The 20,312-nt window shown below is 59.4% G+C and overlaps 2 gene segments (V, D, J or C); both read left to right on the top strand.

Annotated features, from left to right (window-relative positions):
• Window positions 1-20,312, top strand: part of LOC101107738 (immunoglobulin heavy constant epsilon-like) — a 131,100-nt gene that overhangs the window by 74,611 nt on the left and 36,177 nt on the right.
• LOC101108781 (immunoglobulin heavy constant gamma 4-like) lies at window positions 5,881-17,537 on the top strand. The segment is given in 7 exon segments: window positions 5,881-5,904; window positions 12,330-12,623; window positions 12,742-12,783; window positions 12,907-13,236; window positions 13,320-13,640; window positions 15,184-15,317; window positions 16,385-17,537. Coding segments are annotated over 7 exon segments (1,209 nt in total).

Genomic DNA, 20,312 nt, shown 5'->3' with positions numbered 1-20,312 from the left:
TTCTTAATATACAATGTGTGTATTAGCAGGTTAACGTGTTTTCTGTCTATAGAAAGCTTCTCTATAGGAAATGTGATGTGATTTCCTATAGAGAAATTAGGGATGTGATGGGGTCTGCAAGGCTGGGAAAGCTGGATGGCTGACAAGGTATGGATCGCAGAGTGAAGGTCGGGCCATGTCCTGTCCAGCTTTCTCTGGTTGGTCCTCAGTGGGAAGTGATGACAAAATCCAGGAAGCCATGGGGTCTTAAGGAGACTGGGCCGTGGGAGGGAGCACAGAGTGGTGGCAGGGTTTCCTGGGCTGTCGACAGAGACAGAGGTCTGACAACGTGCAGGTCTGCGGTGGAAGGAAAGGACTGCGTCCCAGTCTGGCTCCGGTGGTGGTGCTGGATGTTCTGGGCTGGTGGCTGCCTACATAGGTCATTGTTCTGAGACTGTTAATGGTCTGGCCTTGGCTCCAGCGTCTTACGAAGAGGAATGTTCATGAGGCCCCCTGGGATTTAACCTGGGCAAGTTGGCCCCTCCACCTCCTGCACAGATCTCTGGGCATCCCCCCTTCCACTGGCCAGGAAGAGATCTCCAGTGAGTGTTGACCTGTGAGGGTGGAGCAGACCAGGCTGTGGCCTTGGCCTGGTATGAGGCTCTCTCCTGGTCTCGTGTTCCATGTGAACCAGACCCTTGGTGTCTCTGGACAACCTCAGAGTTGCCCAACCCTGGGTGTTTTACCCTCGATCCCTGCAGGCTGCAGAGTTGTGTCAGCATCCATGGGATGTGCTCTCCCAGCATGGACGGCGGCTGTGAGCAGGGTCTTCACTGAAAGTGGACTCTCCTGTCAACACGGTCTGGGCACTGTGTACTGGGCACGAGGCCACCCTGCCCTGATGTATGGTCTACACGCTCAACCACCCTCAGGAGGCCCAGAAGGCTCCTGCCCCCAGTTTCCTCCTTAGGTTCCTTTTCTAATTATTGATCATTTTCCTCCTGCTGGTGGCCACCCCATTCTCCTTCCTGTGAAGCCCCCCTGGTCACATGTGTTTCTGCTCATTGGGTGCAGAGTGCTCTTTGTATCTGAAGGAGCCCTGCCCTTGGGCACGTGTGTCCATCTCTCTGCCCTGTTTCCGTGGGGCTCCAGATGCCCTCACTTGCTCTCCAGGCCATCTAGGCTGGCTGGTGGGACAGGGCCTAAAGACTGGCTGCTTTTGCCTGAGCTCAGCGGGTGGATGGGTTGGGTGGCGACTAGGCCCACCTTGATTCTGTGTAGCTGTATTTCTGTGGCCTCAGCACCAAGTGACTGACCCCTTAGGGTATGCCCATTGGGAGTGAGACTGTTGTTTGACCTTGTTGTTTGACCTTCGTGTAGGGAGGGGCAGTGAGTCTGAGCTGGAGGCCAGCAGAGCAGATGTGGTGGAATCTGAGCTTGGGTTTCTGTGGGCATCAAAGTATTTGAAGCAGGACAAACTGTCCTGCTTTGTCCACTTGCTTGAACTCAAGTGTCCTGGCTGGACACTTGGGTCCTCGGGGCCAGGTTCACTCCTCTGCCCCCTTCCCTCTGTCCTTTGTCCACATCCTCTGGTGGGGGCACCACTCACTTCCAAGGGACCACAAGCACCTAGCCCAGAGTTCATTCATGGGATTTTATTTTAAGGGAACTTTACTAGAAAGAGTCAGGAGAGAGAGGTCACACTGATTCCACTGGTGGGGCCATCTGTCTCCTACCTCAAATGCCCCCTAAGATACCTGGACCCCAAGGCATCTAATTAGGGGGATGAGGGTAATGGTCCTTCTGTGGCTCCTTCAGGCTGGCACTGGACTCCTGGGCTCTGCCTACCTCGGGCCATGAACTCTGCCTGGTGAGTCCTGCTGCCGCCTGGTTGGAATCTGCGGCAGGGAGTGGGTGGGACCCTGCACCACCATCATCGGGACATGGATGACTGATCTGGAGGAGGCAGGTCTTTCTACGAGAATGAGTAGATGTGGGCCAAAGGGGAGAGGAAGAGAGATAGAGGTCAAAGACCCTGCAAGGAGTAGGATCCAGGAGAACCTGGACCCGCTGAGAGCCATCTCCGTGAGGTGATGCCTTAGATGAGAAGCCCTGAGTATCTTTATGGACTTGACCTGTCCCGTTTACCCCAAACCAGCATCGCTCATTTAACATGGTGGCAATTCACCCCAGGCAGCAGCTGGCACGTGGAGGGCCATCCCAGGGGTCCCTGTACACAGGCCACAGGGGAATGGCAGGCATGGGTCTGGCTCCCTCTTCTGATTAGCCTCAGTTGGGGCCAAATAAGGGGTTATCCAGGGTCTCCTAACAACACGATGGCCCCAGTAAAGCCCAGAAGTCCTCTCCCCAACGTGGGGTGAGACCTTCAGGGACGATCAGAAAGGCATGTGGGTCAAACACCGTCAGACCAGCATGAGAGAGCCCCAGTACCAGGTGTGAAGCGTCCCCCAGACCCTAGTACCTGTGCAGCACGTAGAGGGGAGAGGCGCAGTGGGGAGACCGGGACCGAGAAAGCGACCCCTGTCAGACAGTCCAGCTGCTCAGTCGTGTCTGACTCTTTGCGACCCCATGGGCTGCAGCACACCAGGCCTCCCTGTCCATCACCAACTCCCAGAGCTTGCTCACACTCACGTCCATCGAGTCAGTGATGCCATCCAGCCATCTCATCCTCTGCCGTCCCCTTCTCCTCCTGCCCCCAATCCCTCCCAGCATCAGAGTCTTTCCCAATGAGTCAACACTTGGCATGAGGTGGCCAAAGTACTGGAGCTTCAGCTTCAACATCAGTTCTTCCAATGAACACCCAGGACTGATCTCTTTTAGATTGGAGTGGTTGGATCTCCTGGTAGTCCAAGGGATTCTCAAGAGTCTTTTCCAACACCACAGTTCAAAAGCATTGATTCTTCACTCAGCTTTCTTTATGGTCCAATTCTCACATCCATACATGACGGCTGGAAAAACCATAGCTTTGACTAGATGGACCTTTGCCAGCAAAGTAATATCTCTGCTTTCTAGTGTGCTGTCTACGTTGGTCATAGCTTTTCTTCAAGGAACAGGTATCTTTTAATTTCATGGCTGCAGTCACCATCTGCAGTGATTTTGGAGCCCAAGAAAATAGCCTGTCACTGTTTCCATTGTTTCCTCATCTATTTTGCCATGAACGCCATGATCTTCATGTTTTGAATGTTGAGTTGTAAGCCAGCTTTTTCACTCTCCTCTTTCACTTCCTCTTTAGCTCCTCCTCACTTTCTGCCATGAGGGTGGTGTCACCTGCATGTCTGAGGTTATTGCTGTTTCTCCTGCACTCTTGATTCCAGCTTGTGCTTCTCCACCCAGGCGTTTCCCATGATGTGCTCGGCATAGACGTTAAATAAACAGGGTGACAATGTACAGCCTTGATGTTCTCCTTTTCCAAATTTGAACTAGTCTGTTGTTGCTTATCTGGTTCTAACTGTTGCTTCTTGACCTGCATACAGGTTTCTCAGGAGGCAGTTAATGTGGTCTGGTATTCCCCTCTCTTTAAGAATGTTCCAGTCTGTTGTGAAGCGCCCATTCAAAGGCTTTAGTGTAGTCAGAAAAGCAGAAGCAGTGGAGTGCTGCCGCATTCCGGGGGAGCTCACGTGTGGACCTCACGCACAAGCCTTGGCCTAGCCAGCACCTCACGACAGGCACGTGCAGTGCTGTAAACGGTCTCAGCTGTTACACGGTCACTATTTGCAAAATGTGGGGCAAGAGATCCGGAACACTCCACCTCGGCCAGTTTTCTCTCTCCTCGTGGGTGGTTTAGCTTTATTTTATTTTTATTTTTTATTGAGCTGTATGAGCTGCTTGCACATTTTGGAAGTTTATCCTTTAGTGGTCACGTGATTTGCAAATATCTTCTCTCATTCTGCAGGTAGTATTGTTTTGTTGATGGTTTTCCATGCTGTACAAAAGCCTTTTAGCTTAATTAGGTCCCATTTGTTTATTTTTCTTTTTATTTCTATTACCCTAGGAGATGGTTACAAAAAGATGCCACCTTGATTCATGTCAGAGAGTGTTTCGCCCATGTTTCCCTCTTTCCCTTTGATAGCCCCCCATCTCACACTTTTGTCTTTAATCCATTTTGAGTTTATTTTTGCCCATGGATCTAGAGAATTTATAAGTTCATTCATTAGAAAGTAACAATCCAGTTTTTCCAGGACTTATTCAAGAGACTGACTGTCTTTTCTCCGTGTTATACTCTTGCCCCCTGTGCCACAGATGAACTGACCGTAGGTGGGTGGGATCATTTCTGGGCTGTCCACCCTGTTTCTTTGATCACCGATCTATAACTTCGTTTTTGTGCAAGCACCGTGATGTTTTGATGACTGTAGCTTCGTGGTTTACTCTGAAGCCAGGGAGCCCGATGCCTCCAGCTCCATCTTTGTTTCTTGAGATTGCTTTGACTATCTGGGGTCTTTATGTCACCCAGCAAATTTTTTAAAGTTTGTTTTGGGTCTGTGAAAATTGCCATTGGCCATCTGATAGGTGTCACAGTGGACCTGTAGGCTGCTTTGGGTAGAAACGTCACTGGCGACCATCGATTCTTCTGATTCAAGAGCGTCTTTCCATCCGCTTGTTGCCTCAATTTCTTCATCAGCGCCATAGCTTTCAGAGCAGAGGGATTTTCTCCTCAGTTCAGCTCAGTTCAGTCCAGTCGCTCAGTCGTGTCCGACTCTTGGCGACCCCACGAACCACAGCACGCCAGGCCTCCCTGTCCATCACCATCTCCTGGAGTTCACTCAGACTCACGTCCATCAAGCCCATGATGCCATCCAGCCATCTCGTCCTCTGTCGTCCCCTTCTCCTCCTGCCCTCAATCCCTCCCAGCATCAGAGTCTTTTCCAATGAGTCAACTCTTCACATGAGGTGGCCAAAGTACTAGAGTTTCAGCTTTAGCATCATTCCTTCCAAAGAAATCCCAGGGCTGATCTCCTTCAGAATGGACTGGTTGAATCTCCTTGCAGTCCAAGGGACTCTCAAGAGTCTTCTCCAACACCACAGCTCAAACGCATCAATTCTTCGGCGCTCAGCCTTCTTCACAGTCCAACTCTCACATCCATACATGATCACAGGAAAAACCACAGCCTTGACTAGGGAAGGTTTATTCCTAGGTATTATTCTTTTTGATAGGATGGTAAATGTGATTTTTTCCTTAAATTCTCTTTATGGTATTTCATTGCTGCCATATAGAATGCAACAGATTTCTATGTATTAATTTTGTACCCATAAATTCTATCCAATTCATTACGGAGCTCTAGGAGCTTTCTGGTGCCTTCTTCAGCATTTTGCATGTGTTAAATTATGTCATCTGCAAACAGTGACATTTTTCTTACTTGCCATTCTAGGCCCCTTGTATTCCTCTCTCTCCCCCTGTCCCTAGGGCTTCACTATGCTGTGCTGTAGCTCCTTGCTGGCTACCTACCGTCTGTGCAGTCGTGCGGATATGTTAACACCAGACTCCTCCTTTATCCCTGGGATGTGGTGGGTTGGCCAGGCACAGTGCATGAGCGAGAGCAACACCGTGACGGCCGGGATTCCCGCTCCTCCCCTGGGTGCAAGGGCGCTGTTTAAGCCACCCCACCAACACACAAGACGTACCTCAGCCGCGTCTGGACTCCCCCAGGCCCTCTGAGACAGAAAACACTCAGAAGAAAAGGGAACTTCAGGAAGCAAGTCTCGTCACCAGGTTTCATTCCTGTTCTTAGTCTTCGCGGCACTGGGGGACGGGCTCTCACGCCTCCCGGGACTGGTGCCCGAGTCCCAGGGAGCAGGGCTGCAGACGCAGCGCACAGATCCCAGGAGCACACGTGTCTGGGGCCAGAGCAGGGAAGGGGCCCGGAGCCCCGGGCTGCCGGGGAGCCCCCTGCACGGCCCCCACCATGGGTGAGTGGGGACCCTGAGGGTGAGCACACAGGGACAGGAATGAGAGCCCTGGAGGGAGATCGGCCTCGGGACCCCCGGAGGGGCTGGAGCAGCCGAGTGGGCCTGGGGGAGGCAGCTGCCCCTAGTCACCGTGCGGGACCAGGGCGGGGACGGAACCCAGGCAGGGGGCACCGGACTAAGAGCGCTGCTGCCTGGGGCTGGGGAGCTCGCGGGGGCTGTGGGCTGTTGAGGAGCAGGACGGGCTGGAGACGGGAGGGGAGGGCTGTGCATGACCAGGGGCTCAGGAGGCCAGGGCTGGGTGGGCATGAGGACCAGCCAGGATGGAAGGAGGGTCTGATCTGAGGAGCAGGGAAGGGAGAGGACCCCAGGGCAGTGACGGCTCCTGGACAGGCTGGTGGAGCCGACCTGGGTCCCAGGATAGGGCCATGTGCGGGGACTGTGGGTCCCGACTGGGCTGGGGCTGAGCACAGCGGCAGAGCTGGGGGCAGGACTGCAGGGCCAGCTGGGTTCCATGTCCACAGCCGGCAACACAGGGCTGAGCCCACCGCCCCCCAGGACGCAGGGGGCTGACCAGAGCCCAGGGCCTGAGGACCAGCAGCGGGAGCTGGAGAGAGGCAGGTGACCCGAAAACTGGAGGCAGCAAGGGGCCAGAGGAGAGTGTGGGTGGAGGGATAGAGAAGAGCGGAGAGTAAGGGCAGGACCTCCGCCAGGAGGGGCCCGGGCGGACAGAGCTCCTCCAGGGGAGGGCTGCCTGGAGGCCGCGTGGGCACCTGGCAAGTCCAGAGATGAGAGCTGGACCCAGGAAATAAAGGGGTGAGGAGTGGAGCTGGGCAGGGGTGAGGGCTCCCAGAGGGGCCAGAGGGGCAGGAGAGGCTGAGGGGGCAGCCCAGGGACAGGGGGCAGCGAGGCTGCAGGGAGCAGGGGCTGGGAGGGCAGGGGGGCCCTGGTGTTTGGGGGAACAGGTAGAGCTTCTGTAGGTGAGCAGGCAGCTGGGAGGGGAGGGGGAGCCCCTGGTGCTTTGCTGGAGCGGGTACAGCTTGTCGGGGTGAGCAGGGGCTGGGAGGGCAGAGGGATGCCCTGGTGCTTTAGGGGAGCAGGTTCAGCCTGTGAGGGTGAGCAGGGGCTGGGAGGGTGGGGAGATGGCCTGGTGCTTCGTGGGAGCAGGTATAGCCTGTAAGGGTGAGCAGGGGCTGGGAGGACAGGGGTAGCCCCTGGTGCTTTGGGGGAGCAGGTACAGCCTGTGAGGGTGAGCAAGGGGCTGGGAGGACAGGGGTAGCCCCTGGTGCTTCAGGGGAGCAGGTTCAGGCTGTGAGGGTGAGCAAGGGGCTGGGAGGACAGGGGAGCCCCTGGTGCTTTGGGGGAGCAGGTACAGCTTGGGAGGGTGAGAAGGGGCTGGGAGGACAGGGGAGCCCCTGGTGCTTTGGGGGAGCAGGTACAGCCTGTGAGGGTGAGCAAGGGGCTGGGAGGACAGGGGTAGCCCCTGGTGCTTTGGGGGAGCAGGTACAGCCTGTGAGGGTGAGCAAGGGGCTGGGAGGACAGTGGGGGCCCCTGGTGCTTTGGGGGAGCAGGTACAGCCTGAGAGGGTTAGCAAGGGGCTGGGAGGACAGGGGGTGCCCCTGGTGCTTTGGGGGAGCAGGTACAGCTTGGGAGGGTGAGCAAGGGACTGGGAGGACAGGGGGTGTCCCTGGTGCTCTGGGGGAGCAGGTACAGCCTGTGAGGGTGAGCAGGAGCTCGGAGGGCAGGGGGGCCCTGGTGCTTTGGGGGAGCAGGTACAGCCTGTGAGGGTGAGCAGGGGCTAGGAGGGTGGGGATATGGCCTGGTGCTTCGTGGGAGCAGGTACAGCCTGTAACGGTGAGCAGGGGCTGGGAGGACAGTGGGGGCCCCTGGTGCTTTGGGGTAGCAGGTACAGCCTGTGAGGGTGAGCAGGGCCTGGGAGGACAGGGGGTGCCCCTGGTGCTTTGGGGGAGCAGGTACAGCCTGTGAGGGTGAGCAAGGGGCTGGGAGGACAGGGGGAGCCGCTGGTGCTTTGGGGGAGCAGATATAGCTTGAAAGGGTGAGCAAGGGGCTGGGAGGACAGGGGGAGCCCCTGGTGCTTTGGGGGAGCAGATATAGCTTGAAAGGGTGAGCAAGGGGCTGGGAGGACAGGGGGTGCCCCTGGTGCTTTGGGGGAGCAGGTACAGCTTGAAAGGGTGAGCAAGGGGCTAGGAGGAAAGGGGGAGCCCCTGGTGCTTTGGGGGAGCAGGTACAGCTTGGGAGGGTGAGAAGGAGCTGGGAGGACAGGGGAGCCCCTGATGCTTTGGGGGAGCAGGTACAGCCTGTGAGGGTGAGCAAGGGGCTGGGAGGACAGGGGAGCCCCTGGTGCTTTGGGGGAGCAGCTACAGCCTGTGACGGTGAGCAGGGACTCGGAGGACAGGGGATGTCCCTGGTGCTTTGGGGGAGCAGGCACAGCCTGTGAGGATGAGCAAGGAGCTGGGAGGACAGGGGAGCCCCTGGTGCTTTGGGGGAGCAGGTACAGCCTGTGAGGGTGAGCAAGGGGCTGGGAGGACAGGGGGAGCCCCTGGTGCTTTGGGGGAGCAGGTACAGCTTGGGAGGGTGAGCAGGGCCTGGGAGGACAGGGGGTGCCCCTGGTGCTTTGGGGTAGCAGGTACAGCCTGTGACGGTGAGAAGGAGCTGGGAGGACAGTCAGGGCCCCTGGTGCTTTGGGGGAGCAGGTACAGCCTGTGAGGGTGAGCAAGGGGCTGGGAGGACAGGGGAGCCCCTGGTGCTTTGAGGGAGCAGATACAGCTTGAAAGGGTGAGCAAGGGGCTGGGAGGACAGGGGGAGCCGCTGGTGCTTTGGGGGAGCAGATATAGCTTGAAAGGGTGAGCAAGGGGCTGGGAGGACAGGGGAGCCCCTGGTGCTTTGGGGGAGCAGGTACAGCCTGTGAGGGTGAGCAAGGGGCTGGGAGGACAGGGGGAGCCCCTGGTGCTTTGGGGGAGCAGGTACAGCTTGGGAGGGTGAGCAAGGGACTGGGAGGACAGGGGGTGTCCCTGGTGCTCTGGGGGAGCAGGTACAGCCTGTGAGGGTGAGCAGGGGCTCGGAGGGCAGGGGGGGCCCTGGTGCTTTGGGGGCGCAGGTACAGCCTGTGAGGGTGAGCAGGGGCTAGGAGGGTGGGGATATGGCCTGGTGCTTCGTGGGAGCAGGTACAGCCTGTAAGGGTGAGCAGGGGCTGGGAGGACAGTGGGGGCCCCTGGTGCTTTGGGGTAGCAGGTACAGCCTATGAGGATGAGCAAGGGGCTGGGAGGACAGTGGGGGCCTCTGGTGCTTTGGGGGAGCAGGTACAGCCTGTGAGGGTGAGCAGGGCCTGGGAGGACAGGGGGTGCCCCTGGTGCTTTGGGGTAGCAGGTACAGCCTGTGATGGTGAGAAGGAGCTGGGAGGACAGTCGGGGCCCCTGGTGCTTTGGGGGAGCAGGTACAGCCTGTGAGGGTGAGCAAGGGGCTGGGAGGACAGGGGGAGCTGCTGGTGCTTTGGGGGAGCAGATATAGCTTGAAAGGGTGAGCAAGGGGCTGGGAGGACAGGGGGAGCCCCTGGTGCTTTGGGGGAGCAGGTACAGCCTGAGAGGGTGAGCAAGGGGCTGGGAGGACAGTGGGGGCCCCTGGTGCTTTGGGGGAGCAGGTACAGCCTGTGACGGTGAGCAGGGACTCGGAGGACAGGGGATGTCCCTGGTGCTTTGGGGGAGCAGGCACAGCCTGTGAGGATGAGCAAGGAGCTGGGAGGACAGGGGAGCCCCTGGTGCTTTGGGGGAGCAGGTACAGCCTGTGAGGGTGAGCAAGGGGCTGGGAGGACAGGGGGAGCCCCTGGTGCTTTGGGGGAGCAGGTACAGCTTGGGAGGGTGAGCAAGGGGCTGGGAGGACAGTGGGGGCCCCTGGTGCTTTGGGGGAGCTGGTACAGCCTGTGACGGTGAGCAGGGACTCGGAGGACAGGGGAGCCCCTGGTGCTTTCGGGGAGCAGGTACAGCCTGAGAGGGTGAGCAAGGGGCTGGGAGGACAGGGGGAGCCCCTGGTGCTTTGGGAGAGCAGGTACAGCCTGTGAGGATGAGCAGGGCCTGGGAGGACAGGGGGTGTCCCTGGTGCTCTGGGGGAGCAGGTACAGCCTGTGAGGGTGAGCAAGGAGCTGGGAGGACAGGGGGAGCCCCTGGTGCTTTGGGGGAGCAGGTACAGCTTGAGAGGGTGAGCAAGGGGCTGGGAGGACAGGGGGAGCCCCTGGTGCTTTGGGGGAGCAAGTACAGCCTGTGAGGGTGAACAGTGGCTGGGAGGGCAGGGGGAGCCCCTGGTGCTTCGTGGGAGCAGGTACAGCCTGTGAGGGTGAGCAGGGCCTGGGAGGACAATGGGGGGCCCTGGTGCTTTGGGGGAGCAGGTACAGCTTGTGAGGATGAGCAGGGGCTGTGTGGGCAGGGGGTGCCCCTGGTGCTTTAGGGGAGCAGGTACCGGCTGTGAGGGTGAGCAGAGGCTGGGAGGGTGGGGAGATGGCCTGGTGCTTTGCGGGGGCAGGTACAGCCTCTGAGGGTGAGCAGGGGCTGGGAGGACACGGGTGTCCCTGGTGCTTTGGGGGAGCAGGTACAGCTTGAGAGGGTGAGCAAGGGGCTGGGAGGACAGGGGATGTCCCTGGTGCTTTAGGGGAGCAGGTACAGCTTGAGAGGGTGAGCAGGGGCTGGGAGGGCAGGGGGATGCCCTGGTGCTTTGGGGGAGCAGGTACAGCCTGTGAGGGTGAGCAGGGCCTGGGAGGGTGAGAGGATACCCCTGGTGCTTGAGGGGAGCAGGTACAGCTTGTGACAGTGAGAAGGAGCTGGGAGGACAGTGGGGGCCCCTGGTTCTTTGCAGGAGTATGTACAGCCTTTCAGTGTGATTAGGAGGTTGGGAGGCCAGGGGGCGCCCCTACTGCTTTGGGGGAGCTGGTACAGGTTATGAGGGTGAGCAGGGGGCTGAGAAAGCAGGGGGTATCTCAAGAGCTTTCAGGCAGCAGGTATAGGTTATGAGAGTGAGCAGGGGCTGGGAGGACAGGGTGAGCCCCTTGTGCTTTGGGGAAACAGGCACAGATTATGAGGGTGAGCAGGGGGCTGGGAAAGCAAGGCGTGTGCCTGGTGCTTTGGGGGAGCAGGTACAGCCTGTGAGGGTGAGCAGGGGCTGGGAAAGCAGGGGGATGCCCTGGTGCTTTGGGAGAGCAGGTACAGCCTGTGAGGGTAACCAGGGGGCTGGGAGGACATGGGGTGCCTCTGGAGATTTGGAGCAGTTATAGCTTGAGGGTAAGCAGGAGGCTGGGAGGACAGGAGGTGCATTGTTGCTTTGGGTGAACGGGTACAGCTTGTGTTGGTTAGCAGGGGCTAGGAGGACAGCAGGTGCTCCTGTTGCTTTGTGGGAACAGGTGCAGCTTGTGGGTGAGCAGGGGCTGGGAGCACAGGAAGTGCCCTTGGAGATTTGAGGGAGCAGGTACAGCTTCTGGGGATAAGCAGGGGGCTGGGAGTTCAGGGAGCTCTCCCAGGGTATTAGGGGGGCAGACAAAGATGGTGCAGCTGAGCAGGCGCTGCGATGTCACGCCCCTGCCGAGGACCTCAGCTGACCGTGTGTGTGCTCAGCACACCAGTAGGAAAGGGTCCTAGGGTGCAAGCGGCCGTTTGTGCTATGGGGCCAGATTCAGGAACACTGGGCAGTGCAGGCCCTGCAGAGAAGATGGGCGCAAGAGCGCAGCCGTCCAGAGCTGAGTCCAAAGGGCTGAGACGGGGTGTGGGTGGTGGACGAGGGCGAGGAGCGGGCGTCAGGGAGCAAGGACACAGCGCTGGGAGAGCCCCGGCCACAGCTGGTGAGGCGGAGGGCTGAGGCAGGGGTGTGGGCCGCCCCTCAAGCTGACGGGGGTGCGGTTTGGTGGAGGGTCTGCGTGAAGAACAAAGCAAGGGGGAGCAAAGACCCGAGAGGAAGGGCTCTGGGGCTGCAGGGAAGGGGCGACCTGAGGGCACCGGGTGGGCTGCACTTCCTGGGCCGAGGGTCCGCCTGTCCCAGCAGCCTGTGTGGCTCAGGAGCCAAGGTAGGGCCGGACCTGGCACGGTGTACTTGACAGGGCGGTGCGAGGGGGCAAGGAAATACAGGGCGCCCTCTCAGCAGTCAGACAGGCTGCAGGCCCAGGGAGCTCACCAGGCTGGGGGAGCAGGGGCCATGGGTCAGGCCAGGCTCCAACAGGAGGGAAGGGGCCCTAGGGCTCTAATCCAGGAGGCCACACTCACCAACCCAAGCTGTGTCCAGACATCCCAGCTGCAGCGCAATGAGCCAGGTGGCCACCATGCCGGGCAGTCGTCAGACCCTGGAAGCAGATGGTGGCTGGGCTCAGAGGTGCCCCAGGCCTGGGCACCTGAGGTCCTGCTGGACCCTGCATTTACCAGCCTCCTCTCTCACAGCCTCCACCACACCCCCGAAAGTCTACCCTCTGACTTCTTGCTGCGGGGACACGTCCAGCTCCATCGTGACCCTGGGCTGCCTGGTCTCCAGCTATATGCCCGAGCCGGTGACCGTGACCTGGAACTCTGGTGCCCTGACCAGCGGCGTGCACACCTTCCCGGCCATCCTGCAGTCCTCCGGGCTCTACTCTCTCAGCAGCGTGGTGACCGTGCCGGCCAGCACCTCAGGAGCCCAGACCTTCATCTGCAACGTAGCCCACCCGGCCAGCAGCACCAAGGTGGACAAGCGTGTTGGTGAGAAGACGACCCCTGGGGAGGGTGTCCACTCCAGGAGACCAGGGTCAGCCCCTCTGCCCTAAGCCCAGCCCATGGCTTCCTGCCCCTGGTAACCCCCAGTCTGCTCTCTCTGCAGAGCCCGGATGCCCGGACCCATGCAAACATTGCCGATGCCCACGTAAGTCACCCAGTCTCACCATCAACCCTGGACGTGGTCAGGGTCTGGGAGGGCCACAGGCGAGGCTGTGGGGCCAAGAGGAAATCTGCCCAGGGGCTGACACCTGTTATGTCTTCCCCAAAGCCCCTGAGCTCCCCGGAGGACCGTCTGTCTTCATCTTCCCACCGAAACCCAAGGACACCCTTACAATCTCTGGAACGCCCGAGGTCACGTGTGTGGTGGTGGACGTGGGCCAGGATGACCCCGAGGTGCAGTTCTCCTGGTTCGTGGACAACGTGGAGGTGCGCACGGCCAGGACAAAGCCGAGAGAGGAGCAGTTCAACAGCACCTTCCGCGTGGTCAGCGCCCTGCCCATCCAGCACCAAGACTGGACTGGAGGAAAGGAGTTCAAGTGCAAGGTCCACAACGAAGGCCTCCCGGCCCCCATCGTGAGGACCATCTCCAGGACCAAAGGTGGGCCAGGTGGGCGGGCCCAGGAGGGTCCCGTGAGCCAATCAGAGTGATTCCTGTGCTAACAGGCTTGTCTGTCCCCACAGGGCAGGCCCGGGAGCCGCAGGTGTACGTCCTGGCCCCACCCCAGGAAGAGCTCAGCAAAAGCACGCTCAGCGTCACCTGCCTGGTCACCGGCTTCTACCCAGACTACATCGCCGTGGAGTGGCAGAAAAATGGGCAGCCTGAGTCGGAGGACAAGTACGGCACGACCACATCCCAGCTGGACGCCGACGGCTCCTACTTCCTGTACAGCAGGCTCAGGGTGGACAAGAACAGCTGGCAAGAAGGAGACACCTACGCGTGTGTGGTGATGCACGAGGCTCTGCACAACCACTACACACAGAAGTCGATCTCTAAGCCTCCGGGTAAATGAGCCACACGCCCCCGCACCAGCAAGCCCTCACCCAGCCCGCCCTCCCCGGGCTCCAGGTCCAGCCAGGACGCCCTAGCCCCTCCCTGTGTGCATGCCTCCTGGGCCGCCATGAATAAAGCACCCAGGCCGCCCTGGGACCCTGCAACGCTGTGCTGGTTCTTTCCGAGGCAGAGCCCTGGTGACCGCCAGGCCTGCGGGGGGTGGGCTGAGCCCACTCTGGGCCGCTTGGTTCAGCATCTGTGGGGGCGCTGACCCCTCTCCGGGCCAGACACACAGTGAGTGGGTCCGGCAGGGCACCTGGGGGCTGCCCGAGGCCTCGGAGGGGCTTGGCCAGAGGCGCAGCTCCACGGCCCCCTCCAGCCACCACATTCTGGGCCAGACTCTGGGCAGGAACGGGGGAAGCCCCCGACACCTCAGGGATTGAGGCCCAACGCTTCCCGCCTCTGCTCCAGCCCACGCTGAGGGGCAGGGCCGCGGCCTTGTCCCCAGGCCCCTGTTCCTGGGTGCCCAGAGTCCGTGTGTCCACTCTGGGCCTGCCTGGAGCCAGACTGGCCCAGGGGGAGGCCCTGCTTCACCCTCAGGCTCCCGAGGTCAGGCATCATCCTCGTCGGCCAGTAGCTCTGCCTGGCTCTCTCTGCCCGGGGCCAAGCCTGTGTGCCCATGGGGAGGTCGTCCCTGTGCCTGAAAAGGGCCCAGGCTGGGAGCCCTGAACGTCCAGGGCAGGGACCTAGCTGCTCCCTGGGGACACTGAGCCCAGAGCCCCAGACACCAAGCCCCAGCCCCGCACGCACACGAGACAGCCCACACCCAGCGTCCTCCACACCCACTCAGGCGTCCACCCGCACACAAGCATGCTTCACCCCCGTCACACACCCACATGCCTGCACACACTCAGGTCTCACGCTCCGGGACCCATGGAGTGATCCCACGGGCCCAGACCCAGAGCTGGGTCTCATGAGCCCTCCCTGTGGACACCAGCTGGTCCCCATCCTCCAGCGCCCTTGGGCTGCTCAGCGGCCCTTTCCCACACTGACCACACTGACCAGGTCAGACATCCTTCCTCGCCTCCCCTGGGGCACCCACGCCCCTCCCTCGCAGGCTGAGACCCCCCCTCAGCCCCTCGTCCTGGCACCCTCACCCCTCGGGCACAGGGACACAGCCCGGCACTGTCTGCCCTCCCTCTCGGGGACAGAGCCCAGGCACGTGTGCTCTGCTGAGCCTCCCGGCTCCAGGCCTGGCCCCCAGGGCAGAGGAGGCCAGGAATTGAGCCTCTGTCCTGCGGGGAGGTGGGGTCAGGGCCCCAGCTCAGGGCACAGCTCAGGATGGGAGCAGGACCCCACAGGCCAGGCCCAGACAGTGGCCAGGGCTGGGGCTGGGGCTGGGGCCCAGAGACTGACCTCAGGTGACCCCTGCCCGGCCCATGGGGGATCACACCGCCATCCCCCCCGCCGCAGAGGGAGCCCTGCCCCGAAGCCCCGATGGCCCCGCCCAGCCCCCCGTGGGCAGACACAGCACTGACCCCCCTCCCTGTGCAGATCTGCTGCTGGAGGAGGAGAGCTGTGCGGACGCCCAGGACGGGGAGCTGGACGGGCTCTGGACGACTATCTCCATCTTCATCACGCTCTTCCTGCTCAGCGTCTGCTACAGTGCCACCGTGACCCTCTTCAAGGTGGGGGCCCACCCTGCTGGGCCCTCGGGCCCCCTCTCTGTCCCCAGGGTCCCCGCAGAGTCCCTCCCTGCCCCTCACTGTCCCTCCCTGTCCCTCTCTGTCCCTCTCTGTCCCTCTCTGTCCCTCTCTGTCCGTTCATTTTCCCTTCACCGTAAGCTTGAGACAGATTGGGGTCATTTCAGAGGGCGTCTGAAGAGTCTCTGTGCCGCACGCCTCCCTTCATGTCAGTGGGGAGAATTCAGCAAGGGTGGAGTGCTGGGTGAGAAATGAGGCTTGCGGCGCTCACGAGCAGTGATGGGGCACTGCTGCTCCCTGAGACCTGCGCGGACACCGTTTTCCATCGCAGGAGAAGCGGGCAAGGGAAAACGCCCTCTTGGTCTCTCTTGAGTAAATGTCGCGTTTTGGTCATCAGTCCCTCCCCCAGTGAGGCTAGAGGAGTTTACTTCTCCCTCTCGATGGTCAGGTCAGGACTGTCATAGACTCCGGATCACCTTCCTGTAAATGCTTGCTTTTTGTGTGCAGAGCCTGTTTTAGCTCGGGGGTCCTCAGCTCACTGAGCTCGCGGGGCAGGGGTGGGCTCGGGCTGGCGCCGCCTGTTCGGGAGCACATCTCCAGCTGCTGTCGCACAGCTTCGTTGCTAACAAGACCGCTTAGTCTCGTGGTTAGACCAACCTGCTTTCTCGAGTAATTGTTAATTTACAGGAGTTTCCTGTATTTTTCAACTTATAATCCCCTAGTCAGATAACTCTTTAATCACCTATTCTGCCCCTTCATTTTCTCCCTATCGATCTCAGCAACCCATCACTGCCCTCACTGTCCTTAAACTGTCCCTTAACTGACCAGACTGTCCCTCAGTGTCCCCTCAGAGTCACCTCCCTATCACCTCACTGTCCCTCTCCGCCCCTCTCTGCCCCTCTCTGTCCCTCTCTGCCCCTCCCCGTCCCCTCTCTGTCCCTCTCTGCCCCTCACTGCTCCTCTCTGCACCTCACTGCTCCTCACTGCCCTGGGGGAGGCCCGCATCGAGGTGTCTCTGCTCACCCCGTCCCCCACCCCGTCCCCCCCGCCAGGTGAAGTGGATCTTCTCATCAGTGGTGGAGCTGAAGAGGACCATCGTCCCCGACTACAGAAATATGATCGGGCAGGGCGCCTAGAGCTCCTGTGAGCAGAGTCCAGGGTGGCCACAGAACCATCTGGACAGCGTCCATTATTTCGAGCATCAACCTGCACCAGGCCTGCTCCTTCACGCTCTGACCCAGCGACCTCTGACCTCTTGGCCAGCCTTGCCCGCATCTCTACCCGCAGGCCTCATGGTCACCAAAACCTGCCCCCATCCCCGGAGACCCGAGTGGACAGCAGGCATAGACCCCACCCGAGCTGATGGACGCCGAGGCCCTCTGGGAAGCCAGCAAGATACCAGTGGGCTGCGAGTCCCTCACCAGGAACACACAGGTCAGAGTTCAGCTCTGCCTGGAGGAGTAGGAGGCTGGGTCCAGGGCTGTCTGCACAGGGCGCCCACATCTTGCCCAGGCCTGGATCCAGACCGCAGGTCCTGGGGGAGGAAGCTGAGTCCCCACACCGTATGCACAGGGCCCAGCCCGCGCATCTTGCCCAGGCCTGGATTCAGACCACAGGTCCCCGGGGGAGGCCCCTGCGTCAGATCCCTGGGAACAGCTGTCCTGCAGGGGCCCAGCCTCCCAGCAGGCAAGCTCCTGGGAGGACCACTACCGGTCACTCAGGTCACCTCCACCGAGGACGCTGCCGGGAGCAGGGCCTGGGCCCACAGAGGCCGCAGGAGCCCCGGTGGGGGAAGGGGTGACGTCCCGCCAGACGGGCCGCCTGGAGACGGGCCTGGTGACCGGTTCCCAGTGGACAGAGCTGGAGGGGCTCCCAGGACACAGGACGGCAGGGCAGCCAGTCCATCCGGTGGCCAACAGCCTGACACTCCCCCAGGAGCTCGGCCTGCACCGAGAGCGGGGGTGAGAGGTGAGACCAGAGACCCACAGAGGCCCAGCCCCGGGCCCCGGGCCCACCCCGCCTCTAGGGACAGACTCTCCCATCGTTGCAGAAATGTGCACGGGCTTCTCTGGATGGGAGGCGCTGCCCCAGGACTGGAAGGACCACAGCCCTGGGACTTGGGAAGCTGCTTCTGCTAATGTGGTAGCCTGTTCTTTGCTGTCTCTGTATCTCTTTAACGACAATAAAGCATCTTTACTTCGCCTAGCTCACCGGCCAGTCTCCGTATGTTGACACGCCTTCTCCCTTTGAGGAGTCCACAGTCTGGCTGCCCCATCCCCACTGGCCCCGGGCTTCCTGCCCCCACCACCTGCACCCAGGGTCCCTGGTCCCATCTCTACCTGACTCATGGGTGCCTGACCCCCACCCACGACCCGCCCCTAGGGCTCCACTCCGCCTCCCAGGCAGAGGCCAGCCTGGCACCAGGGGAGCCACAGACAAGTGTCCCGTGTTGGGTGGTCAGCACAGGAGGCTGTAACAAACACCGCAGGAGGCTTGGACCACAGGCGTCACCACTCACACCCTGGAGCCTGGGACCCCGGATCCAGGAGCGCAGGGCCGGCTCCTGCTGAGGCCTGTCTCCATGGGGTGTAGATGCCGTGTCCTCACGGGCGCACCCCTCTGTGCCTGTCTCTGTCCTCACCTCCTCTTAGAGGGTCTCCAGTCAGACTGGACGAGGGCCCACCCTGGGACCCCAGCTCACCCTCATCACCTCTTCAGAGACGCCACCTCCAAAAGCAGTGACGCTTGAGGTCTGGGGGTCAGGGCTGCAAGATTTGAATTTGGGGTCACAGTTCTGCCCCAAACAGGCGGGCTGGTGCCGGAAACCCAGAGCAGAAGGGGACCAGTGAAAGCCGGCCAGGAGGGGCAGCTGGGGGAGGGATGCCAGAGGGGCCTGGTTCAGTGCTCAGGACACACTGGCCAGTGAGCAGGGCCTCAGAGGGCGCTGGGGACACTGTGCTCAGCCTGGGCTGCACGGAGGTGATGGCTGTGCCACAGGAAAAGCGGAAGGGGCCCAGGGCTCCAGAGAGGGACCAGGAAGGGTGGCCGCCTGCATGCGATGAGGCCTCTGTGTCCACCAGCCGGCCTGGATGGAGGATGCAGTCAGGACTCCATCCTCACAGACACCGGGGACCGAGGAGACTGGACCCTCCCCAAGGGCGGAGGAGGATCCTACTCAGGGACAGCTCCAAGAAGGGGGCCAGGGCCTGGGAGGGTGCTGGCCGTGCTGGGCTCTCTCCGGAGGGCATTTTCAGGGAGCTGGGTCATAGTGGAGAGGTGCCTTGTCAGCTGGGGACCATGCTAGTGTTTTTCCAAACCTTTCAGGGGTCGGAAAGGACCTTCCACTGGACAGCCCTGGTCCTTGCCTGCTTTGTCAAGAAAGAATTCAGACGAGGTGGCAAAAGGTAAAACTGAAAAGTATATTAAAAAAGAAAAGTACACGTGGAAAGACACCAGGGCAAACTCGAGAGAGAGCCCCACGTCCAGGAAGCTTGGCGGTTTAGTCGTTAAGTCATGGCCAACGCTTGGGGTCCCATGGACTGTAGCCTGCCAGGCTCCTCTGTCCATGGGATTTCCCAGGCAAGATTGCAGGCAAGAATGGGTTGCCATTTCCTTCTCCAGAGGATCCTGCCAACCCAGGAATCAAACCCAGGTCTCCTGTATTGTAGGCAGATTCTTTAAGAATTGAGCTACAAGGGGCGGCAGTGTTCCAGATCTTTGTCTGCCTTCAAGCCAGTCATCTTGCTTTGCCCACAGCTGCCCGCAGGCTAATTTGTCTCAGGACCCTCCCCTGGGTGTTCACCGGCCCTCAGCCAAGCTGGATCTCAAAGTGAAGTTCCGGGAGGAGCAAGACTCATTACGGCCTGGCGTTATTCCCTGGCTTTTGACCCACGAGGAAACTTTCCGCACCTGTGTAGAATTTCACATGTCCCCAGAAGGAGCAGAGATCCCTTAATTCTTTACTCAAACACGGTTTGGCCCCTCTTTGTCGATTGTTGCCATGACTATTTCCTTAACATCTTTACAAGAGACAAAGATGGCCTGTTTACCCTCTTTTTACCAATGCTGTAAAGAACACTATTGCATAGGAACCTGGAATGTTAGGTTCAAGAATCAAGTGGTCAGCAAGGAGACAGCAAGAGTGAACATCAACTTATTAGGAATCAGTGAACTAAAATGGATGGGAATGGGCAAATTTAAATCAGATGACTATTATATCTACTACTGTGGGCAAGAATACCTTATACTAAATGGAGTAGCCCTCATACTCAATGAAAGAGTCTGAAATGCAGTACTTGGGTGCAATCTAAAAAAAAAAAAAAAAAAAGCAGAATGATTTCAGTTCATTTCTAGGGCAAACAATTCAGCACCACAGTAACCCAAGTCTATGCCTCGACCATCAGTGCTGGAAAGGCTGATGTCGAATGGCTGAAGACCTACAGGGCCTTCTAGAACTGACACCCAGAACAGATGTCCTTTTCATCATAGGGGACTGGAGTGCAAAAGTAGAAAGTCAAGAGATACCTGGAGTGACCGTTAAGTTTGACCTTGGAGCACAAAGAGAAGCAGGGAAAAGGCTAACAGAATTTTGCCAAGAGAACAACACGCTGGTCAAGCAAACACCCTCTTCCAAGAACACAAGAGATGACTCCAAACATGAACATCACCAGGCGGTCATACCAAAACCTAACTGATTATACTCTTTGCCGCTGAAGACAGAAAAGCTCTATAAAGTCAAAAAAAAAAAAACAAGACCTGGAGATGACTGTGGCTCAGATCATGAACTCTTTATTTCAAAATTCAGGCTTAAATTGAAAAAAGTAAAGAAAACCACAGGACCATTCAGGTATGACCTAAATCAAAAGCCTTATGATTAAACAGTGGAGGTGACAAACACATTCAAGGGGTTAGATCCGGTAGACTGAGAACATGAAGAGCTATGGATGGGAGCTCATAACACGGTACAGGAGGTGGTGACCA

This window comes from Ovis aries, chromosome 18 (assembly GCF_016772045.2).
Source record: "Ovis aries strain OAR_USU_Benz2616 breed Rambouillet chromosome 18, ARS-UI_Ramb_v3.0, whole genome shotgun sequence".
Classification (NCBI taxonomy): Eukaryota; Metazoa; Chordata; class Mammalia; order Artiodactyla; family Bovidae; genus Ovis; species Ovis aries.
This window is presented reverse-complemented; position numbering and strand designations above follow the sequence as displayed.